Consider the following 26,216-nt stretch of genomic DNA (forward strand, 5'->3'; position numbering starts at 1 on the left):
ATGCTTTCATCAAGAGCTCTCCGTTTCCAGTAAAACAATATAGTAGTCCATATAAGTCAATCCCTCAGGAGGTTGCAGACTCTCTTTCCTCAGAGGTTTTCAAGCAGAGGTTGGATTGCCATCTGCCATGGATGCTTTAGTGGAGATTGCTGTATTGCAGGGGGTTGGATTAGATGGCCCTTGGGGGTCTCTTCCAACTCTATGATTCATCATGGTTGAAGACTACCTGGAATGTGGAGCTGAGAAAGACTGACACAAAGATATTGGTGTGTGTGTGTGTGTGTGTGTGCCGCCGCCGCCCCCCTGCTGCCAGGAAGCATTTTGGCCTCATCTGTTGATGGAGGGTTAAGCACAACTCTCTGCAACTTTAAACTGATAACACATTTCAGAAGTGGGGGCAGGGATGGACAGAGGCAGGTGTTGGGGAGATCATGTCTGGGAGGATTCCAGTAGCACAGCAGCTCCTGCAATTCAAGCCCTCCCAACTGAGAAAGCCGTTTCCAGTTGGATGAAGCCGAGTATTTCTTTGAGCTTAAGTTGGCACTTATCTGAGGCATTTCATTCATTGCCAGGAAGCACATGCCATGTGTCAATCAGCCCTCCTTTTTGCGGCTTTAGGACCAATTAAAACAAACTTAAACCCACAGGCAAGGTATCCTGCCCAACAGCTGCACTTCTGCACTCCAACTCCTCTGAAGACAATAGCGAGAGGGGAGCATCAGAATAAAGGATGCTGGGGAAAGTCCTCTGCTTTCATGAAAGCTATTCTGCATGTCACGGAAACACAAGCAGCATTTATGTACATCTCAGAAGCAGCCCAGCTGGCAGAACAAGGGCCAGCATTTATGCTGCCAATACTTAACACCATTTAGGTTGAAAATGTGGACATCTTCAGAATCAGGTAAGCTACCTACAGGCTGACCTTGTGCACATGAAGCAGCGTGTAATAAATTACTACCCTTCACTGAGATAAAGACCTGCTGTGCCACCTGCGCCATCCTTAACTCATGGTTAAATATGCTAAAATCTTGCCCACTAACCCTATCGATTACAATTAGATTTTCTTATGTTTTCAGTTTAGCATTCACCATATAAAACCCGTATAGTTAAAGCTATGGTTTTCCCAGTAGTGATGTATGGAAGTGACAGCTGGACCATAAAGAAGGCTGATCGCCGAAGAATTGATGCTTTTGAATTATTAATTATTAAGATCAAACCTATCCATTCTGAAGGAAATCAGCCCTGAGTGCTCACTGGAAGGACAGATCCTGAAGCTGAGGCTCCAATACTTTGGCCACCTCATAAGAAGAGAAGACTCCCTGGAGAAGACCCTGATGTTGGGTCCCTGGAAAAGACCCTGATGTTGGCACTAGGAGAAGGGGACGACAGAGGACGAGATGGTTGGACAGTGTTCTCGAAACTACGAACATGAGTTTGACCAAACTGCGGGAGGCAGTGCAAGACAGGAGTGCCTGGCGTGCTCTGGTCCATGGGGTCACGAAGAGTCGGACACGACTAAATGACTAAACAACAACAACATATAAAACCCATCAATTATCCATACATCCATAGATTCTGGAAGTGGCACTAGACCTGTCCAACAAGGAGTACTTGTTGCATACATGAATTCAATAGGTGGGGACTGTAGATACTATTGTGTCATCAGTACCTTCAGACAAAGTACCATAGCTCCACTTGATTCTCAACATCATGAGATGACTGTAAAAGTCAATATATGTTGGGAAACAAATGGTTGTGAATCCACCACACCGAGGCCCATTCTGTGCGAACTAAAACTACTGGAAGGCCCCCTTTCAAGTCCTACTGATATATTTGTTGTTTAGTCATTTAGTCGTGTCCGACTCTTCGTGACCTCATGGACCAGAGCAGTGATATATACATTTACTGAAATACATTTGTTGAAATCCATTTGCATTAATGAATTGAAGTTCACCTCTTCTTTGGTTTTTTGGGGGTGTGTGGGTTAAATTAAAATTATTTTGCTTCCCCTTCACTCTGATGCATGTTTGAACAAATATCTAACCTGTTTATGGGCATGTACTGTGCAGTTAGCAATTATTGTGGAGGGGGGAGGAGCAGACAGAAGAGAGGCAACATCAGAGAGGGGGGAAACAAGAAAAGTAGTATGCTTCCAATGCTTATCTCCCACCAATTCCAATGATATTTATACATCCATTAGGCAATTTCCACATCTTAAAAAAATAAATAAATCAGGAATGCTGTAAGTTAATGAAGTACAGTATAAGTATGGTATCCGACTTATTCTGTTTAGACCCACAGAGAAAAATTCTTAAATTCTGCTATCACATTTGTATCCCACTCTTCCTCCAAGGTGCTCAATTAAGTTAAAACTGACTTATCATTGATTTCAGTGGGTATATCCTATTAAAACTGAAAATAAGATTTAACCTCATTACATTAACTTTCTCAGCTGAAGTGCTGCATCTGAACAATTAAGAGGGCAGAGTAACAAATGTGCATTTTACCTTTGCACAGTAGACTAGTTTCTAAACGCACTTTCTTCCCTGTCCTCCATCTATCCAAGCCTGCAAGAGGCATTCTTATAGTGCAAGGACACATTCCAGTCAAGCAAAAACACTCAAGGAAGGTGGGAAGCAGGGCCCAAGGACAAACAGAGAGGTGTGCACTTGGCTAGAAGTTCCTCATCCCAAGTTTACACTCTCCTTGAAAAAGTTTTTTTAATGAAATGGTGCCAAACAATTTAAATGAATCAATAACTCATTTTTTGATACTAGATTGTGCCTTCATTGCCCTCTACTTCTCACATTCACAGGAAACCATCCCATGGAAAACTGTATCAGAACGTTTGTAATAACAACAATAGCCATGATTTTAATGCTGTGAACTTTAACAGTCCTATGTAACAAACTTTCCCTCTCCCCACCAGATGCAGTTCCTCTCAAATTTTTAACCAGGAACGGTTGGCCCTGTGCACAATCCAAGCTGAGATACTTTGTCAGAATCAAAGTAGAATTTACTAACAGATCCTTCTTCTTGTTTTCCAGTTTCTAAGAACTATTTAATCACCGAGGAAACCACTTACATTGGACAGGATCCAACCAAAGTCAAGCGCTTTGGCGTTCTCTTGACTCCAACAGGAAAGATAAGCATGCGCTTCTCTCTCTCTCTCTCTCTCTCTCTCTCTCTCTCTCTCTCTCTCTCTCTCTCTCTCTCTCTCTCTCAGCAATAGGATTTAAAGATGCTTAACTCTGGCCATTATGTTCTAGACTACATTATGCTTCATGGGTTTTTTTGCAGCCTTACCCGCCACCCCTACTTAATATGCATTAAGTGGATACACCATTTACAATATTTTAATTCTAACAGTGCATGAATAACACACCCTACCAACTATGATAAGGAACTTGAGTATGTAGCTGTCTATAGTTTCCATCAAATAATGATAATGATAATAATGATAAAGATTTTGGGGGAAATAAATTATCCGTACACCACTCCAGTGCGTTATATGTAGCATAATATGATCCTTAGCTGTGTTTTGCAACATAGCTTTAGCCTTGGGTCTTTCTTTAGACTTCTGTGACCATCTATTTCACAAGTAAAATAAATCACAAATAAGCCTCAGGTTCTCTTTCATTTCAGCTTTATAAATTACCCACATGGGGCAGGTATCCTTTGCACTCGTCATGCAAACCCCATCTTGAAAGCCAGAGGGGCCTCTGCCTGCGGATGACACTGAGCACTTGATAGCTCCAGCAGCTGGGGAGGACTGCTTCAGGGGCTGGCTTTCATTAGTCTTGCCACCTGGAGGAGACTGAATCGAAAGGAGGTTTTACTTTATACATATGGAATAAAGGGGATAGGGATGTACACCCGTTTATTTTGGGTTTCCTTCACTTGTCAACAGAGGTGAAAGTAAATTGTGGCTGTGGGTTAATTCCCCAAAAGAACACCCCATATTGTATCTGTTCCTAACCATTTTTAGCACCGATTGTGCAAGGTTTTGTTTAGCAAATGCATCCGAGTGATGGTTGTACCCAGCTAAGTGTTAGGGCTTTTGTGCTCTTACAACTTATAATGGTATAGTTGCTATTGTTTTTCTCCGGCTTTTGTTGGGGGAGGGGCGCATGCTGCCGCACAACGTTGTCATTACTCAGCTAGTATTCTGCTTTCCCTCCCATCGCAATGGTCCTATTCAGAGAAGGACTAAGTTGGATACAACCCTCACAGCCCATTCACATGATCTGTGAGCCACTTTGAGGAGAAACAGGATACAAGTCCACTAAATCAACCCATCCATCCAAGTGCTCTCCACAGCAAAACATCCACTTCCTGAATGATAGCTTACCCACAACTCAGGTTATTTGTGTGGGTGCTCGTAAGCAATTCCCTCAAAGCAGAAGTGGTTTCTGCAGTGATGTTATCTGTATGGTTCAATGGTAGATGAATAGCCCCCAAGGGTAAATCACACCATCTGAAAAAAGACCTGAGGATCCAGGTCCGAAGGCACACAGTACAACCATTTGTTGTAATGAAGGAGGTCTTGGGCCAAAATCATGTTGTGGTGGCAGATTTGTATCCCTTTAAATGGAGTCCTGTCCCATTCACAGGTAAAGCAAGGTATGGAATGAGGATGCTGAAGCCAAACTTGCCGCTTGTTCATACATTACAACAAGCAGGAATAAAAGCTGTCTCTACATATGTACAAGTGTTTGTGTGAAGGAGTACATACGTATCGATTTGCACAGCTCACCTATTGTGTAGACAAGTACACCAATGATACACTTGTTGAATCTTACATGTAAATGTATAAGTGTACAGCTCAACTATTTGGATACACAGATTGCACACTCACTGAACGAAATGTGTGCGCAACCCTATGAGAGTGCAGGCAGAAGGTTCTGAAATGTCCTATTGGGTCCTGCTATTGACAACCTTTCAATCACGGCTTCTTCCCACAAGCGTTCCAGCCTGGTAAAGAGAGAAATGTCTGGAAGTTGCCCCAATAGAAAGTTAGATCCATATATCTTCAGGCTTCCAATATGAACAGACACGGCTACTTACTAATGGAACTAAACTATTTTTTAAAATGGAAAACACAATTGAGACCTAAAGCTTCTAACAACAGCCAGCCATCTTAATCGATAACACGAACAGCAACCAGGGCCCCTTATTTAAATAAACAAACATATAACATTTGTGTGTTTTAGGTTGTTTAACTCTTGTTTTTAATGTTCATTTTTCAGCTTCTTTTCTATCTGAAAAATCAACTAATAAAATAAAAACTTAAGAGTAGACCCGTTGAAAAGAATGGACTCAAAAGTTTGGCATGATTTTAAGTCAATTTATTTCAATGGAGCAACTGAAGAATATGACTTGTCAGATCCAGGGCCAAAGAAATAAAAATGAGGATCTCGTTAAAAATAGGATCTTGCTGTAAGGCTCCAACGCAAACAAGAAGCAAAACAGCGAAAGACACCTCTCGAGGCTGGCTGCCCTTTCTGCACTTGTTCTTTGCCACTTCCCTCATAAAAGTCGGAATCATTTGCATTCCAAAAGCAGGAAAAGCCGGTGGGCTGTTTGCAACTCCTGGCAACCTTGTCTTTGGTGATAGTCACAGGTGCAGGCAATTAACAAACCTGCCCCCAAGATACGGCCCAGCAGGGTCTCCCTCACAAAACAGTAAAGGGACATCCTAGAACCCAGCTGGCTTACAAACAGAACTGAGGGAAGAGAGGCATTTGCACCCGTTCCTCTCTTTTCTAGCCCCCATTTTCTTTTGAAATTGAGAACACACGTTGGGAGTCACTTTGAAGTCAAAGTCGTAGAGGCTGCTTGAATGTTATATTATTGATTTCCATACAGTCCTCCTTTCCCACAAGGCGGATGTGCATTTTTGAAACCTGTTTAAGAGGGGGGGGGGCTGTTGATCTGTCTCATTCGCCAGAGCAAGATATACTGTATACAGTATATAGAAAAGTAGACCGAGCTGGCGGGTGAAAAGGGATGGTTTGCCTGGTTCAAGACCATGAACCAAAGTCCAAGCCTTGAAAGCTCTTTGCAGCCTCTCTCTCAGCCGAAAGCAATTTTCTGGAATGGGGGAGTCAAAGGTCACCAACTGTCCAAACACAACAAGAATGACATTGTGCTCCTATGAGTTAACAAGAGAATAGATATTGTTTTAGAGGTATTTTCTCGGAGCTGGACCCCTTAGAGTACTAACAAATCCTGAAGGGATTGGGCTGTTGTTTTTCTCCTTTCATGTTTAAATTCTCACAAGCCACAGAGTACGGTAAGCAGCACAGAAACATCGATGCATTTGCAAAATCCACACACACACACACACACACCCTCCAGATCCCGAACCGACAAAAACCAAACTCTGTGCAAACCCCAGTTCTCCAGATGGTTTCACAAATGTAGAAATCCATAAATCTTCCTTTCGTGTTTTTCATTTCTGAAAGTGTTTTATGTTTTTATCTATCCCTTCCCTCTTTTCGGCTAGCCTTTGGCTATAGGGGCTTGCAAACCCCCAGCCATCTCTTTTTAGCTTGCAGTCTGTACTTTTGCGCACTCTGTTGGAAACAGCCCATCTAGTCACCAGCAAGCTCCAAGCATGACTTCATCCTTCAGAACAAATTGCTGTGAAAAGCGCTACACAGGAAGGAGGGCTGTAGGTCTATTTTTAAACACACTGCCTGTCTCATAGCTCAAAAGAGTGGTAAGAAAAGTTCAATCATTCAGGGCCTCTCAGTGTATCCTCTCTCCCTTTTGACTAGGCCTCCAGAAGGCAATTCCTCTGCTAGGAGAGCGGGGGTGGGGAAAAGATGGAAAGAAATCCTGAGGAGGAGACAGAGTCCAATTATACTCCATGGCCATAATCCAACTTAAGAGGAGGGCCTGCCTAATTCTGTTTGGGGTTGGGCAATTCAAGCATGCAGGTGCTCATATTCTACAATTTTGTTGCACAGCAGGGCTGCCTCAGCGAGGATTGCTTGTTTGAATTTTACCTTCACATCAACCAAACAGAAAGCCAGCAGTCAGAAAGTTTATTTCCCAGCTCATGCCTGGCGACATAAACCACGTACTGATTTCTACACTGAAAGGCAGTGGCATAGCATGGGTTGCCGGAGCCCGGGGCGGGGAAAATGTTGCACCCCCTTGGTGTACTGGGCAGCTGGGGTGGTGGCGTGGGCCAGGGGGGCAAATGGAGCCCGTGTGGAGGGTGAACGGAGCCTGCCTCCAATGGGCTCCTCACCCGCTGCCTCCATCCACCTGCTCGCTAGACAAACCCACCTGCTGATGCGCCTCAGCTGCCAAGGCTCTGTGCCTGTCCTGGGGGCACTTGATTGCGCCCCTTCAAAAACGTGTGCCTGGGGCCATGCCCCCGTGCCCCACCATGCTATGCCTCTGCCAAAGGGTGTGTAACATTCACCTTTTGTAGACGCCACAAATGACAAACACAGAGCATTATCCAATGCACTCATTCTAGTAGGATTTCTGTTTGTGCAATAGAACTTGTGGATGTCCCAAATCTACTCCAGAAGGCTGCCCGGGTGGTGGGGACCAGAACAGATGTTGGAGGTGGGGGGGGGAGGAAGGAAAGTCCCAATGTGCAGCCAAAGTCCTTGTGATAAGAAAACAAGTGAATTGGATGCCACCCAATAGTCAAAATATTTTGAACATGTGCTTGGGGGAAGTCATTGCTCATAAAATGACTTCAGCTGATCACTGTGCGGAAGTGATGTGTTGAAACGAAGAGCAATAAAAGGCATCTTTTAGGGTAGAACTCTATTAGCCCCAGCCAGCGTGGGGGTTGCTGTCCAGTAATATCTGAGGTGCTACAAGTTCCCCATCCCTGCTCTTAGGGCAAGGATATGTGAGGAAACCTGGTGTCTTAGGAAACTCTACTTCACGGCACACAGTGTAAAATGCTGTCCAAAAAGCTGTCCAAAAAGCATGTTGATAAACTATTATTTAAAGGAGCAATCCTGCAGCAAGATCTGCTGAGATGAGCAAGGTTAAGATCTAGCAGATCTCTGGCTGAGCCAGAAGGTTCCTAGCACTACCAGGCTACACTACCATGACTCCCCATCCTCAGCTCAGCCAGAGAAACGCCAGCCTATCTCCACCATCCTGCCAGATGGCTGAGCTGAGACTGGTGGATATTAAGCTGGTGTAAACCCTGAAAAGGGGGTGGGAAGGGACTTGGGCTAGATCCTAAGTGAGGTTTTCTGTGAGGTTTCTGAAACAAACATTGCACACATGCATTTTGATATGTATCATTGGAATGAGACTGTGCTAAAGTAGTGGGTTAACAAGGATTTGGAATGAATAACATAGTTAATGACCTGTGATATTTTCAAGATGGTGGAAGGGATGATCCCTAGGGATCTAGAGAGCTGTTTGGAAAGAAGAACATCCTAAATACTTAAAGGAATCCTTAAAGACCAACACATATACAAAATGGTTGCTCTGCACCAATCTAGCCCCCAGGAAACCTAGTCCACGATTATCATTAGGTTTCTACTTTTTACTGGCAATAATAATAACAATACTATTGCGTTCCCTCCACAGCATCACGCTTTCAACGTTGCAGGCCTCCCTATCCAAGTTCTATACAGAGGAAATGTGAAATGTATAAGAAGATTGTGAAGGTGAACAAACCCTGCTTTGATGAGATGCAAAAACATTCATTAGAGCAGTGGCTGAAGACGTCGACACTTATTTAATGAATTTTTAAACTCAAAACTGTTAAGCAGCAATCCTATTTAATGCCATTGACCTTTAAAAGAGTAGCTAGCTCTGGGTTATGCTCTTGCTAAAAAGGACACTGTGGTTTCTATCATTTCCATGTCTCCTTATATGTGAGTGCAGAGACATTCTTGCCTTAGACAGCAATTATGGACTCAGGGAAACTCGATTACCATTTTGAAGGGCCACCCTATGTGTACTTTGCAGTGATTATTCTTTACTAACAAAAGGATCAGGGAAATCTGGACCACACAGCTACTGCACTTGGAGGAATAGGCCATTCTCATATCTGTCAACACTTGAAAAACCAGAAGAAATTGATTTGGCTTCTTCTTCTGACTTCAAGCTGGTTCCAACTTCACACTGGACAATAAGCCAGTTGTTACACACTTTAATAAGTTAGGTATGTTTTTAGTGTGCATGTACTCATATATGTTCTTGCTTTATAAGAGACTTTAATGCCTCCAGTCAAACTTCAAAGTACAAATGTTTTTTCTTTATCTTTTTCCATATAAACTGCTGCTACATTTCTAATTTAATGTACCCATACTGTCTGTGGTTAATGAGAGTCACAGGTTCTCCAACCTTGCAGCAGAAAGAGGCGATGGAAGTCTTTAGAGCCTCTGCACTCAATGGATGAAGAGCTTAATAGTGTCTTTAACAGGTCTTCCATTAAACCACCACCTTTGTCACTGCCTTAAGTAAAGGAGTTCAGAGCTAAGAACATGGTAGGAAAGATCTATTAGTAACTTTTAGCACTAATCAAGTCAAGGCTCTGACAAGGGGGTGAGTTGGGGGAAGGAATAAGGAAAGAGGCTGCCCAGCAGCTTAGAAATCAAGAAAAGTTCTGCTGGATCAGGCCAGTGGCCCATCCAGTGCAGCATCCTGTTCTCACAGTGGCCAGCCAGATGCTTGTGGGAAGCCCGTTCCCAGTCAGTTCCGTAACACTTACAGCTCACACCAGGTTCTAGATACCACTTAAGATTACATTCCCAGGTGCTTCCCCTCTGGTCAATTCCATGACCAACTGTTCTAGAGCATACTCCTCCTCTCAAATATTGTACAAAGATCTCACTTAATTTGGCCCAAATGGAAGTTCTTCCTTGATGACTGTTTCAGGGCCTGAAATGATTTGGCTAGAGGAGCTCCCAGCCAAACAGTGTCTAGCAAAAAATTGCCGTAAGAGTGAAACACTGCACTGACATTTTGTGCTGTCTGAATGGTCATAGCCTCTGCTAGTTTAGGAATGTGGAACTCTCCTTCCCTTGAAGTGAACGCAAAAGCTCTTGCACTTAGTTAAATCCCTTGTACAGACAACAGCTTTGGCAATGGCAAGGAAACACCTGCCTTCAGTCTTTGATTTGTGTCCCAGGAATGGCCAACAGGCTACTTTTAATGGTAATGAATTGAGATCTAGTTCTCGGTTTAACTTTGTACTTCAGTAATTTACCTCTTTGGTTTGCAGCATGTTATATGAGACACACTTCAGTACCAAAAAGGCAAGAAAAATCTGAATTATTTCTCAACCTCTTTTTAAAATAATAACAATAATAATAATAATATCCAGCACACCACTGTATTTCCTTCGCTTGCCCCCCCCCCGAGTTTTTGCACTGACCTTTGTGTACAGCAGCAAAGTATTTATTTATAATTCTGTCCATTCTGTGACAATCATTTTGAAAAGATACTTTTAAAATGTCAAGATCCTTTACGTGGAGAGGGGTGAGGGGAGGAAACAGCTACTTGCTTTATTTACCAACACACACACACGTACACAAATAAATCAAACCAGTCCCCTTCACATTCATTTTTTATGAAAGACCCAGATCTCAGAGATTATGGTGAGCAATTAGAATGGAAGAAGCAGACATGACACAGCTGGAGTTGTTTTAGATAAAATCAGAGTAAAAAGGTCGGTATAACTCAAGGTATATTTCCTACTGCTTACCATAGCTGCCAAGTTTTCCCTTTTCTCGCGAGGAAGTCTATTCAGCATAAGGGAATTTCCCTTTAAAAAAGGGATAACTTGGCAGCTATGCTGCTTACATGTAGGGTTCTTTAAAAACCAGTTCCTGACCTTCATTCAGTTCAAATTATTTTATATTCTGAAAGCTATGTGGGAAACCAGCCTTACTGGCAAAGTAAGCAAATCAGGGATGAAAGCAAGATAAAGGCACAGATTATTAATCTTCTGTCCTATGATAAACAATTGTGTAAAGGTGATGTGTGGGAGAGCATAAATGGGAAGACACCTCAGCTCTGCTCATGCACCACTCACGCACAGGACATCGCTGTATTTAGTTTGACACGGGAAGGGGTGGTTTTAGGCCAGGCATCACCAAACTTCGGCCCTCCAGATGTTTTGGACTACAATTCCTATCTTCCCCAACCACTGGTTCTGTTAGCTAGGGATCATGGGAGCTGTAGGCCAAAACATCTGGAGGGCCGCAGTTTGGGGATGCCTGTTTTAGGCTCACACCAACATCAAACTGTATGGGGAAGAGCTCAGTAACAGAGCATATGCTTTGCACACACACAATGCCCCTGGTTCAAGCCCAACGTCTGCAGGTAGGGGAGATCCCCATCTGAAAGCTGGGAAAGCTCCTGCCAGTCAGTGTAGGCAACCCTGAGGTTGATGGGCCACAGTTGTCTTGGAAAAGGCCCAAATGTGGGATTAGATGCTTGGTTGTTGTGCCATCTATGCAACCATGCCAGGGAAAGGATAGGGCGCCCTTGGATCTCTAGGATCTAAAGACATCTTGTTACCTAGGCATGTCCACAGATTTAGCCCTGGAGCTGATGTAGTTAATTTCCCTTCCACTGATGTCAAGGGGAGAGTAGAAGGGGGGGGGAGTAGTATGACACTGCTTGACATGTACTGTGTGGCTGTGCCTTCCAACGCCACCTCCTCTTCTAGGGTTTGCCCCCAAGACATCAACTCTCTTGGCCCACTAGCTTTTGCTGACAGGTCCAGAGCTTCACCTACCTGCGCAAGCAGTTACGAAATCACTACGGATTCAGAGTTCTGTGTATCCCCATTGCACAGGTCTGGGTGGAAATATTCATTAAACCATCTGAAGTTCTGGACATTAATTAAAACGATTGCTTATTCATTTGATTTCCAAAGCTCTTTCATACGTACTGGGAAAGAAGATTTGGAAACTGGATGAGAGGTCTTGCTGGCTGATATATGCACATAGATGGCTCCTGCATATTAAGGATGCAGGAAGGGACGGGAGGGGGGATGAATACAACACCTTAATAAAGTTTCACATCTGGCAATGAAATCTATTTTAAAAGTTCAAATCTTAAAGTGGCAGTTGTGTTATTTGATGTAGCGCAACGTAACATGCGACACAAATCATTTCCTGAGGGCAAGATGCAGGATTAGCATTCTGGATGACTAGGGTTGCCATATTATTATTATTATTATTATTATTATTATTATTATTATTATTATTATTATTTACCCTTAAAAAATGTTTTTGCCTACTATTGTGCCTTTTCCAGCACAGTTTCAGTGACTTCCACAGCAAGTTGGGTATAAACCCCACAACTACCTTATTGACTTCTTTCTAGTGTCTGCTTTTCTTGCCATATATTACACTGTCCTTGTTCAATTTGCACTGACTTCGGATTTATTTCTGGGGCCAGTTTGAGGTGCAAGTCCTTGTTTGTGTACTTGTGGTTCTTTATTAGTTGTCCCCCCCCCCAAGTGACTAATGTTAAAAATAAGTATACAAACAAAAGTAAAACAATAAAACAAAAATCCAAGCTAAACTGCTCAACAATAACATGTGTAAAAGGGCTGATCCAACTCAACCCAACCCACTAAAAAGATGAGCAGAGGAAGAGGTCACACACACTTTAGTCTCAAAATTAACTTCCCAAAGCCAAGGTGAATAGAAATGTTTTTGTCTTGTTGTCACTAAAAACAGTGGTGGTGCTAGGCATGCCTTATTATATCTGAAGCCTTTAATAGTTGGAGACTACAATATTTGAAGGTCTGCTTCCCTCCAAATGTACCTGACCATCAGGTAAGGAAGACTGTGAGATGGGGGCCTTTTCAGTGGCAGCCCCCTGCCAACTGTGGAATTGTTTCCCAAGCAAAGTTAGACCTGCTCCTTTCGAGTGGGCAGTTTAGATACTGTAGTTTTGCCTGGTCTTTAGTGTGTGTTTGAGTTTTAGCTAGTTGTGGTTTTGTCTATCTGTTTTATTGAGTCTTTTTAAGTGTGTTGGTGTTTAATTGTTTTCAGTTGACTACTTGGACTCTTCTTAGAGCTGAAAGGCTGTCTAAAAATATATGTACACACTGTACATACCTATATGCATCTGTATATATGTACAGTGGTGCCTCGCAAGACAAAAGTAATTCATTCCGCAAGTCGCTTCATCTAGCGAGATTTTCGACTTGTGAAGCGCGGTTTGCCATGGAAAGAAAGAAAAAATGCCGAAAAACTTCGTCTTGCGAAGCGCAGCCATAGAAAACTTCGTCTTGCGAAGCGCCGAAAACATCGCAAAACGCTTTCGTCTTGTGAGTTTTTCGTTGCGTGAGGCATTCGTCTTGTGAGGTACCACTGTATACATACACACTGCATCACATCTGGTACAATATTAAACTTGTTTGTGGTTTCATACAGTCCCTGACCTCATTTCATCCTGGCTACTCCTAAAGCAGCCCAATTCTTCCGTCCCATTAGAGTTTCTTCCTTCCTGTTCATTTCCTCCTTATTTTCCCCAGCTTTCTAAAGTGGTTTCCCTCCTTTCCCTCTTTCAATTAAAAGGGGCAATATTTTATTTTATTTTTAAAGAATGACTTGCGGTACTTTTTTCTAGTTGAGTAGCTTACTTTCCCCCAGCTATCTGAAAGCAAATCAGTAGGCTTCTGCCAGGTGTGTGTATCATACTCAAGTGAAAAGGACATTACTTTCACTTGTTTTCCTGAGCTATATTGGTCTGTTGTACAAAAGAAAAGCCTCTGCAATCTTATTTGAGAGTAATCTCTTAAACCCAGTGCATAGGATGGAGAATATTCTGTGGGGAATATTAAAGCAGAATGGTCTTCTAGATTAGTTGATCTAGGATGCCTTTGTCTCTCCACCCATTACCAGCTCTCACTCTAGCCACCACCAGTATGCTGCCTCCAACAGATTACTCCTCAGGGAATGTGGCCCTCAGGAAAAAAAAGGCTGACCATCCCTGTTTCAGAGCTTTCACATATAGAATCCAAAGACTTGAGTAATGTTGGCCAATGGTAGCGCAGCTTTCAACTTATAACAGATATGTGTGTGATCCCATCTTTTCTATCTTTAAGTTCCTAGCATTGACATAAACATTATCTTGATGCATATACATTACCATTTCAGCTGCAATGACTACTTGAAAGTTGAAATGATGGCAGGGCAGGCCTAGTCCTTCTGAACCCAAAGGTAATTAGCAAGTTTAATAAGTGTGTGTACACAGCGTAGTGCTTCACCCACCATGCCTGAAACACATCATTCGATAAGAGTGTTCAGCTCATGTGAAACAACTGCCAGGCCAGCATACAGTCACTTTGGACAGCACATTCCAGAGAAGGCACCATTTTCCATACTTGACTTTCCATCTCTGTATATCATTATAAGTCAACATCAAGTCAACAGCTTCAGGATCTGTCCTTCCAGTGAGCACTCAAGGCTGATAACCTATCCATCCTGAAGGAATGGATCTGAGTGCTCACTGGAAGGACAGATCCTGAAGCTGAGGCTCCAATACTTTGGCCACCTCATGAGAAGAGAAGACTCCCTGGAAAAGACCCTGATGTTGGGAAAAATGGAGGGCACAAGGAGAAGGGGATGACAGAGGACGAGATGGTTGGATAGTGTTCTCAAAGCCACCAACGTAAGTCTGACCAAACTGCGGGAGGCAGTGGAAAGAGTCGGACACGACTGAATGATTAAACAACAACAACATATCATTATAAAAATTGTGTTTCAGTCTAGAACAAGGGGGCATCATTTTATGCTTTTGGATCCTCGTGTGAAATTGTCTAAGATCATTATTTCAACACACACCTTTGTTCACGATCAATATTCTTTTCTAGTGGGTTTCTGTGTGAGGAAGGATTCTTGTGAATGGCCTAAGTCATGTGACAAACTAGTTTGATTCAACCCATTAATTCTATGATTTTTCACTAAGTGTTCATCTACCGAGCAAAACCATACAAACCCACTGGAGCTATCAAGCACTGTTGACTTGAATGTGCAAATGGTTGTGAGCACCCACCCCCATCCTAACTGATTCAGCTGATAATATTTGCGCAGTTGTTAACTCTGCACAAGTTCTGTTTAGCCTGGAAAGGAAGAAGAAACCCAGACTATGGGACATTGTTGTTGTGTGTTCCTGGTGACACCCCACATACACACACATACACCAAAAGATAAATTGCTCTGCTGTGCACCAGCTGCACTTTTGCAATGGACTTCAAGGGCAACCTCCTGTGGAGATCATTACAGTTGTGAAGGCCTAAAGCTCAAAGGCACAAATGATGGCTTCAATGTGTGGTTGCAGAACAAGAGACTGTCGCCTTCTCACCATGTATAAGTGATGAGAAATAATTCATCCATTCCATATCCCAAAATTCCCTGGTGAATCCTGGCACAGCCACCCCACACTGAAATTCCTTTTTAGCCAAATTTATATTCACTCTTCAGTTTTATTATTGGATTTGGCTTCACTGAGCTCACACACTTCAGTATCCCAGCTACAGCTAGAACCGGCATAAGAATGCAAACTGAGAGATAGAGGCACAGGGCCACTAGGACACCAGACACGTCCCAGGAATAAATGGTTCCTTACATCAAGTTTCCGCCAGCTCATTTAGGACAGAATTTAACACTAGTCCTACACAGAGTAGACCTGTTGAAGTTAATAGACATGCTAAACTTAAGTTCATTAATTTGGATGGGCCTACTCCAAACAGGATCTAGCCAAATACAACCCTCATCTATCACATACAAATGATTATATTATTTTCTCTTAATTTTTATTAAAATTACCATCCTTCTCTTGATGTGTTAATCTTATAGTTGATTATAGTTGACCCCTCAGAATTTGACTAAGAAGATGTTGAATGGTTATCAAATGAAGATCTAAACACATTGCCAGTTTAGGTTGTTTTTTCTTTCCCATTTCTTAGTAGAGAGTTAAACTTCACTATTTTAGTGTACAATGTTCTTATGACAAGTATATTTTAAAGAACATTCTTTGCATTTCTTATTCATAGATATTCTATATCCCCGATTTCTAATTTCCGTTGCCTGTCTCTGATCAATTTTGGCAATGACGTAAATTTTAAGGTGCATTAAGAAACATCGAGGACAGTTATAGTTTACAGGATTTTTAAAGCAGGGCATGTGTCTACTCACTCTTTTAACCAGCTTAATTAACTAGTATCCTTCCTGGAGCCCACAAACTCTTGATGAATATGAATAGGCTTATTGATGTTTGTAATTATGAACTTTGAATCCTGTTGATGAGCAAAGAGACCAGCAAAGGGGGAGCAAATCCTGCTGCATTTATGGATGGGCATCAAAGTGTATATAAAGATGGAACCTAAAGGTGACAGCAACTAGATATTCCATCTTCTGTTTGATAAAGCAAGTCAGCAGAGATGGTTTCTACCACGATCAACAAGAAGGTTTCACTGAAAGGTACGTGTTCTTCCACTCTTTGGGCCTTTCTCTCTTTTAGATTAAGGGGAAACTTTAAATTGAATAAATTTCAAGTCACTTGTAATAGGCATGCATAAACACCCTGTAAATCATTTTGCCGCCTCTGTAAGAACGCAGGGAGGGAATCTTCTTAGAACTTTTGCACAAACTCTTCTAAACATACTGCACAATGTCACACTGTGCACTAGAGAATATTCTGGTGGATCATGATCAATTTAGATCCTCACACTATACTTGATGCATTTTCTATGAAGGAGAGCACTGATTCTTCTCAATTCTTATAGCCGAAAAACATATTAAAACATAATTTGCTCCAATTATGCTCTTCCTTGAAATCTAATGGGACATAATGTAGCATCATGCCTTCACCTTGCTGCAACCCAAGACTCGTTTGGTAACAGCAGCAATCTAACATAACGAACCGTGCACTTCTATGCATTCCGAAGTTTGGTCCCACTGAGTTTAGATTAATTTACTCTTATGTAAGTATGCAAAAGAATGATATCTGAGAGTATTAAAACTGCATATGTTGTGGCTTTTCATTCAGCTCAGCAATGTCTCTCACCTTCTTTTGTTTACTCAAAAAAGATTTCTAATGAACTCAAAGTTTGTTCACAACTTGATGGTGTTTTAATTGGTATTGATAAAAGCATAGCACTACTGTTGCTGTTTAGATCATAACTGTGGAGTTGATCATGACCAATCAGTCCCAGTAGAAGTCTTCCAGATTGAGGTCTAAGACTTGCTTCACACAAATAGCCAGAACACAAGATGTTGAAAATATTCTCTCTCTCTTCACACAAATAGCCAGAACACAAGATGTTGAAAATATTCTCTCTCTCTCTCTCTCTCTCTCTCTCTCTCTCTCTCTCTCTCTCTCTGTGTGTGTGTGTGTGGGTGGGTGTGTGCACTAATATCAGCATATAAACATAACTGAGGTTCAGAGCGGAGGAAGCTATTTTATAGCAGGTCAACCTATCTGTCAATACAGACCAGTATTGTCTTGTCTACTCTGACTAGTTATGGGTTTCTAGAGTCACATTACCTATACCTCAACTTTCTACTGGCAATGCCAGGGATAGAACCCTGGGACCTTCTGCATGCAAGGCATGTACTCCTGAGCTATGGCTTCTGCTAAGAATGGACCTATATCATAGTACATTTATTATAGACTTGTGCCTTAAAGCATAGTTTAGACAAATATAAAATCAAAACATTTGTGTTTCACCGATCAGTTTCTTTGCTGCACTCTTCTTGCATAGCAAAGATATGGGGACCATTTATATGCAGCATACAGATTTAGAAGATATTAAAGATTGGGAAGGGGGGGTCTTAAAGTATAAGCAGTGTTTGCAGAACTACCTTCCCAAGGCATCCAGGAGCCTTTTGAATGCATTCCGGTGTGCTACAGGTTTTTTCTGGAGTCCCGTTACATATGCAGAAGAGTTTAAACGGCACAGCTGCTGAAAATTTGCAGACATAATCCCAGGACAATCAAAATCTTGGGAGCGACCTCACCACCCTCCTTCAAATTTAATTTAAACACCATATGTTTGTAGGGAAGGAAGCAACCCTTGGGGAAAGCCAGAAAGAAAGGGGCGCAACCTATCTTTCCACACTCTTACATTTATGCAAACACAATCATATATCTATAAAAAGTTGGTTTCCTCACATATGGTGGTTTAATGAAGTTAAACATTAAAGGAGGAGGCAGAATAATGTGGAAAGTTTCCCACTCACTTTCTGGACTTGATGGACATCTGAGGTTGTTGTTCTTGTTTACCTGAACAGGTGTGTTGCTGGCCATCCTGGCGATTACTAATGTGTACCTGTCAAGGAAGGGTGTAACATCATCACCTATTTGTCCCAATGGGTCTGACACTTGCCAGGTCTCTCTTGGGGATCTTTTTGACCGTGCTGTCAAACTCTCACACTATATCCACTCCCTGTCTTCGGAAATGTTCAATGAATTTGTAAGTAGCCAAACTTTTCTTGCCATATACTTTTCTACAAAATGAACCCCAAGTAAAAGATGACATGAAGAAATAGGGGTGGGGGGAAACTCTCTGGCAAAGGGAAATCTGTGGCTGCCTTTCTGTTTCTTTCTGCCCCCCTTTTATAATAGGAAATCACACAAGTATGGTGCTAAGTACTGTTATGATTATTGGGAGGGTTTGACTAAGAGATGCTCAGAGGAATGAATGGGCTTTGTATGCTGTTTTTAGACAACCTTTCATCCTGTAGGACCCCAGAGTGATGTGCAAGTAAGAATATAAAAGCAAACAATAACATTAAAAAACACAACATCCAGCCATTCAGGGGTAGATATGAAAATTGAAAATCAAGTCTGAGAAAGACTTGGCTGGGTACCACCCATTATTTGGAAAGGCCAGTTGGATAAATCTACCTTGAATGTAAACTGCGGTACCTTGGTTCTCGAACTTAATCCGTTCCAGGAGTCTGTCTGACTCCTGAAACCATTCGGAAACCAAGGCGCAGCTTCCAATTGGCTGCAGGAGCTCCCTGCAAACAGGAAGCAGAAGCCGCATCAGATGTTCGGCTTCCGAAAAATGTTCGCAAACTAGAACACTTACTTCCGGGTTTGTGGCATTCAAGCCAAGGTACGTGAGTGTGTGTGTGTGTGTGTGTGTGTGTGTAAAACATTTCTTCACCACCCTTCGTCTAAGGATCACAGGGCAGTTTACAATACAAGACCATACTCATATGGTAGCCAAGTATGATTGAAATAGGAATAAAGACTCACAGGCTCTTTTGCGTATCATCATCGAAGCCGTATAAACTGTCCCAACTATATTAAGTCTTAATTAATCATCTTTAATTTTTCTAAAGCAGTATTAAGTATTGAGGAGAAAGCTATGCACAATTGAAATGAATTTCAGCAAGATCGTGTATTTAAGGCTTCAATTGCAGATGAGGGAATACAGGAATAAAGATTCAGGATTTTACTTTAACATATACCTCAGCAAGCTACGCTCCTGCACACCTTAAGACACCTTAAGTTTAAGAAGTGGGGGAGAGGCAGGTTAGGAGGTCTTCTTCAATAGGTCCAGCATACCAAAGGAAAGAGACGCTCTTAGGAGGCACAAGAGCAACAGATGGGAGCGAGTGAATAAAACAGTGCCATTTATACACAGAAACCATTTAGAGGAGCAAAACAAAGTAACAAAGGGTTTTCTGAGTGGAATGCTTTGTAGGAGAGAAGCAATTAAAAGACCCAGGCACTAGGGTTGCTTTGGAGTTTGGCAGAGAGATGTTGAGATAGAAATGTTCATCCCACACTACTCAGTGGGATCACAGACTATGGATCACTTTACAAAACAGAGACCCTCTTATTTATAAGCAGATTATGGAGAAACCTGATCCCCAAAAGTTTAAAGCAAATTACATTTGACACAGTCTTAGAGGAGCGTGTAATAAGGTTCTGATACGAAATTAAATCTGAAGGATACATTTCACACGAGCAGCATCTGCAAAGACAAAGTAACTACTGATTATTTCTTCTTACTACTACTTATTCTTCTTTTCTTGTTATCTACTCTACTAAGTCTGATTTTTCTTATCTTCAGGATGAACGCTATGCTCAGGGCCGAGGGTTTATTGCAAAAGCCATTAACAGCTGCCACACTTCGTCCCTAACCACTCCTGAAGACAAGGAGCAAGCTCAGCAGATTCATGTGAGTTCTACCTATTTGAATGCAAACAGAACAAGGAACAAGCACATGAGTAGCTTAGATTAGAAAGTCTCAATGACTCAGTCCAAAGGCGAACAGGAGGAAAGGAGGACACATTAAGTGGCCATAGGAAGTCTTGCAAGGCATTAATCTACAGGGCCAGGGTTATTTTAATTTAGTCCCCACTGTAATCAGTGGTACAAGTTAGCAATACCTTGGGTGGGTGGAGCCAGAGGCAAAAAGCAGGTTTGATTTTGATTTTATTTTGATTTATTGCATTTCTGTGCTGCTTTTCATTCAAGTGAATCTCAAAGCAACTTACAAACAATAAATAACAATAACATAACAGAGCATCCTATATAATAAAGTCCCTGTGTCTCTGCGTCCAGTCCCTGTGTCTCTGTGTCCGCGCTACTGCACATGTGCCCCACGGACACAGGGATTGGACGCAGAGACTTGGAGCGCAGAGACTGGCCCCTCCTCCGCCTCCTCCCGCTGTCCCGAGTGGCAACGGCCTCCCCACAGCGCGCCTCAGGTAAGCGTGCTGTCCCTCGCTCTCCTGCCTCGCTGCCCCGCGTCACTCCGCTGCAGCAGGGAAGTGGAGGAGGCTGTCGCCACTCAGGACAGTGGGAGGAGGCGGAGGAGGGGCCGGCGGGCCTCGGGCGCTCAATGGAGGCGACGCCTGCATGGTCCCAGGGCTTCCCCTCCGTTCCCGCCCGGCTAGCACCCGTTTACTGAACGGGCTGAATGACACTAGTAAATAATATAATTAACAAATCAATGAAATATTTGCAATTATTTAACAAAATGGCAACTAAAAAAGTAAGCTAAACGCCACAATCACAGCAAAAGTCATATTATATTAACAAATCAATACAGCATTTAGAATCCATAAAACAACATTAACAAAATAGCAACTAAAAACAACAACCAGCTAAATCCATAGACACCCGCTCCACACCCACAACACTCTATTCCAGGCATCCCCAAACTTCGGCCCTCCAGATGTTTTGGCCTACAATCCCCATCATCCCTGACCACTGGTCCTGTTAGCTAGGGATCATGGGAGTTGTAGGCCAAAACATCTGGAGGGCCGCAGTTTGGGGATGCCTGCTCTATTCAGTTCACAATAAAAGACACATCATGGCTGTTGTTAAGCCAGCTTTGCCAGATGCTGTGCTGGCTGGGGTCCTCAGGTAGTGAGCCATCATGGAGACGGCGGGCGTACTGCAAGGTGGATGTTGACTCCGGGTAGCCTGCTCTGGCTCTGTTGCCCACGTCGCTCTCGGTAATCGGAATATCCATTCCTAGTCAAGAAAGTCTTGGCCGAGCCCATCCCTCTGGAGTGGCGAGGGTGGAGCAACGGATGTGATGCTTGCCTCTCTACAGTCAGCTACATTCCAGCCATGCAAACATCATGTCTCAATCTTCCATCCTGACAAGCAAGTGCAAGGGCATGTTCTTGCTAGGCAAAAGAACTTGAGGACATGAAGAAGAAATGGTGAGTGTTGTGGCCTGGGGTAGATGTGTGGCCAGTGGAAAGTCCCCAAGGCTGCCCTTCAGGCCTGACATCTATTCTGTTCCAAGGAAAGAGGTGTGACTGTAAAGGAAGACAGGAGTACAGCAGGCAAAGGCAAAGAGAGAGGAAGCGTGGTGGGTACCAACTGTCAAAAGTCCATAGTGTGCCATATAATTCCCCCCCAGTATGTCAGCTTCTAAAATTTAATAAGTATCTTATTAAAAGAATTATTTTTTTTAAAAAAGGTAAGTTTCTAGTCCATACACTTGTCAAGGTAATTAGAGTTCGTGGGAAAATTTCTGGATGTATTTGCAAATGCTGAAGTAGCACTTACCACCAAAGCTGTATCGATTCCCAGGCAATAGTTTTCTTTCTAAGTTGCCTTTATCCATGGAATAATCTGCCTCCTCAGAAACCAAGCCATGAGACACAGCCCTCTCGCTATTTGTATTGGCTAGAGAGCTGGTGCGTGAGCATTTGAACTTAGCAGTGTTGCAGTTCTCCCGACCTATGGAGTGCGAAAGGGTTCAGCCGCAGGGTACGTGTATTTTGCCACAGTAAGCAAAGTGAAAAGTGTTGGTGTCGACATTAGAGAGGTCTCAAGGGCAGCAAAATGTCTAGGAGGATCCCAGGAAAGAAAAAGCCCCTTTGATCTTCCGGCTCACCCCAAGCAGTGGCAAAGTTTCAAAAGAAATCTCCCCAGAAGCAAAACACTTCAAAGGGGAATCAGACCCATGCCTGGGCATGTTTGCCATGCTATACGTAGACCTAGAAATGTTTTGGATAAGGTATTAAGTGGCCTACCACAGATTTCACCTTCCATTATGTTCTCAAATATTTTCCAGATCCCGTATTTCTAAAACTGTCTCATTAATGCTTAAACTAATCATCAGATTAAAGGGCATTCCATTCAACAAGGCTGAACAGAGCAGCGTCTACCAGCGCTGGAGAGTGCATGGACAGTTTATTGATACTGTGTACTCAGGGGATTCTGTCACCCAGTTAGCCCAAAGATATTATCTCCAAAATATTTCTCTACCACTCTCTCATAGAATATCAGGGAGGTGCACAGTGCATATATGAAAACATGCAAAAGCCATGAAAAACAGAGCTATCGTTAAAGTTACTGGCCAGTCAAAAGGATTTAAACAGCTGCATAGGCCTGTCAGCATTTTAAAAGTCTCCAGGAAATGTTTGGAAGTCAAAAGCAAGAATGCCTACTGAATCTCTCACAGCACGGGACCAGTGACACTAAATGCCCGACTTCTGGAAATACTTGACAAAGTCTGATTGATTGGTTCTAGTGCTATCTGGAAGAACAGTGAACAGACGACAACAACAACAACAACAACAACAACAACAACCTGTTGCTGTTACTGTTTTCTATCCTGCCCTTCCTCTTGTAGGAGCCAAGGGTGGCAAACACCAAAAGGATAAAACAATTACTGTTAAAAATTAAAAAGCATTATTTAAAACCACTAAAATATGTAAAAGTCACATACACTCACATCTAATAATTTCAGGGTTGCCAGGAGACTTTCCGCCATCAAACGCCTATGTAAACAGGGACAGACACATCTCACCAGGAAAGGTATTCTACAAATGGGGAGCCAACACTGAGAAGGCCCTATCACAGGTCAACATCAACCAAGCAGCAGCCTATAGAGTGTAACCACTAATCCACACACACACACACACCCCGGTTGATCATTGGAGCAAAGGTGTTTGGTATTGAGGGAGATACTCTTTTATGTACTTGGGTTCTAAGCTGTTTAGGACTTTGTACACCAGTATGAACACCTTGAATTGGGCCCAATAGCTCACTGGCAGCTAGTGCATGATACATGGTCCCATTGGGCTGCCCCACTTACCATCCTAGCAGCTGCATTCTGCACTAGCTGTAACTCCAGACAGTCTTCAAGGGCAACCCCAAACAGGGTGCATTACAGTAGTCCTGGCAGAAGTCCAGGACAATTGAGGTCAGGCTAGAAAACTGTTAACACATAAGTTTAAAAAATGACTTGCTAGGATTATCTGTCTCCTGTGTAAATCTTGTGGCACTGTTTAACAAAACATAATTTGGTTTTCTAATGTGCAGCATGAAGACCTGCTAAATTTAGTGCTGAGTGTTCTCCGTTCCTGGAATGACCCTCTGCTACATCTGGTCTCGGAGGTCCAAAGAATCAAAGAGGCTCCCGACACCATTCTTTGGAAGGCCATGGAGATTGAGGAGCAAAACAAACGGCTTCTGGAGGGGATGGAGAAAATAGTTGGGAGGGTAAGTAGAAAGGACTTGGGAATTCTCCTAGTTGCATAGGACAGTATTCTGCAGAATCCAGCGTTCTAAATTACTCAATGAGCCTGGACAAGTGCTCCAAACACACATTCTCAGACAGTCAACATCCATGAACTGGAAAATGACAGAAATGACAACAAGGGGCTGATAAGCTACCATAAGCCCTAGATTGCTTATGTCCAAATGGGGGCAAGTTCCATCATTCATTCTGCCAGTTATGCAGCCTTCTTCTTCTTTCTAAAACCCTTCTCTATTTCTTTCCCTTGAATTAATTACACAATATCAGGTGGAGCACTACAGCAATATTATTCTTTCCTTTAATAATAGTGTGTTCTAGGAAAAGCTATGCCCCACTATTCTATAATTAACATGTCTCTTTGGAACTCTCCCCACCCCTTTAGGTTTCTAAATCAGTGTTTTTAGGGCCTATTGCTCAATTTGAAAACAGGCGATACAAGTTGATCGTAACTTCTAGATCGGTGGCCCACCAGATGTTGTTGGATCCACCTCCCAGCCTGCACAGCCAATGCTCAAGGGTGGTGGAAGTTTTAGTCCAAAAACATCTGGAGGGCCACAGGTTCCCCACCCCAATTTGGATGGTTCCCTTCACAGGAACCTAGGGATGCGGGTGGTGCTGTGGTCTAAACCACAGAGCCTAGGGCTTGCTGATCAGAAGGTTGGTGGTTCGAATCCCCGTGACGGGGTGAGCTCCCGTTGCTCGGTCTCTGCTCCTGCCAATTTAGCAGTTCGAAAGCACATCAAAGTGCAAGTAGATAAATACAGCGGAAAGGTAAATGGCATTTTTGTGCACTGCTCTGGTTCGGCAGAAACCCCAGAGTCGTCCGCGACTGGACTTAATGGTCAGGGGTCCCTTTACCCTTTATCTTTACCTTCACAAGAAACAATGTTTTCATCTCTTCCCTACTCCAGATATTGGCTCCAATCCAGCACAGCTAAGCCAATTCAAGCCTATAGATTTCAGGAAATTAGGAAAGCTGCAACCATTTGGGTGCACAAATGCTGCTAGCCCCCAAAGAAAAGTCTGTGTGCTTTCAAAACAAGGCAGCTATCCTTTGGATAAAGGAATTCTAATCTGAGTGCTATATTTAAAGTTCTGTTCTCATGCCTGAATACTTCCATATCACCCAAGGGAGTCACTGTTTCATCATGAAAGCTAATAGTACGGCATTCTATTTACAGATACATACATATAAATCATGGGAAAGCACTTTGCACAACAGAGTTGCAATGTAAATGAGTAATAATCATGGAGATCAATTCAATTGTTTGAAGCATGAGCTCTTTCTTTTTTTTACTGTCTGGAGCAAATATATTGTTCTTCCTGTCAAGATGGGGGTTTTTTGCAATTCCATTTGGCTTTCTTAAAACCTAAGCAAATATATTCTCTCATCTCAAACAAATACCAGGCAACTCTTTAAGTGTTAATGTTATAATTCTCTAAATATTGATCTGATACAGACAATGTCTCTGGGATGCTTGCTAATGATACTCATTTTTCTCTTCTTCATTAGGTTCACCCAGGTGACCTGGATAATGAAGTCTATTCTAGATGGTCGGGGCTGCCATCTCTGCAGCTGGCTGATGAAGATTCTCGCCTCTTTGCCTTCTACAATCTGCTGCACTGCTTGCGCAGGGACTCACACAAAATTGACAGCTATCTGAAACTCTTGAAGTGTCGCCTCATCCATGACAATCACTGTTGAGCAATTGGAGCTAGCACCTAACGCCTTCAAAATGACCTGCTCTTAGCCTCATTGCTTTTCACTGCCCACTGCAGGCCTTACGCAATATTTATGTCCATGTTATTTTTCCTTTGGTGAGATGCAAACCATTTGTTCGTGTCTGAAAACTCTCAGAAAAGCCATTCTTTTCTGTTAAGAGTACATTACTGTCTGTTTTAATCACAGTGATATGCAAACCATGCAATAAAAACATAAAAAAATTCTGAAATATAAAAATGTGTTTGAAATTGAACTTGGTTTTGCTTCCTCCTTTGGTTACCAACATCTGGGGACTTGTGGCCAGGGACTATGGAGCTTGTGTACAACTGATGCTCCACTCAGCCAAGGAAACTAAGTGCAGATATTTTTTTATCCCCAGAAGCTGTACTGACTACCATCAGGAATATCAGAAACTCTTCTTCGTAAAGAATCTGGGTGGCCAACAATTAAGGCAATAATAGACTGCACTCAGTTAAAGTATATTTTTAAAAATTGCTA

General features: G+C 42.6%; 1 protein-coding gene across 1 annotated transcript; it reads left to right on the forward strand.

Moving 5' to 3' along the window:
* The first annotated feature begins 16,408 nt into the window (after positions 1–16,408).
* On the forward strand, positions 16,409–25,700 carry PRL (prolactin). The gene is made up of 5 exons (XM_035125422.2): positions 16,409–16,448; positions 18,261–18,442; positions 20,057–20,164; positions 23,779–23,958; positions 25,509–25,700. Exons 1-5 carry the CDS (start codon positions 16,409–16,411, stop codon positions 25,698–25,700), a joined length of 702 nt encoding a protein of 233 aa, XP_034981313.2.
* The last annotated feature ends 516 nt before the right edge of the window (positions 25,701–26,216 follow it).

The sequence above is a fragment of the Zootoca vivipara genome, chromosome 8, assembly GCF_963506605.1.
Source record: "Zootoca vivipara chromosome 8, rZooViv1.1, whole genome shotgun sequence".
Lineage (NCBI taxonomy): Eukaryota > Metazoa > Chordata > Lepidosauria > Squamata > Lacertidae > Zootoca > Zootoca vivipara.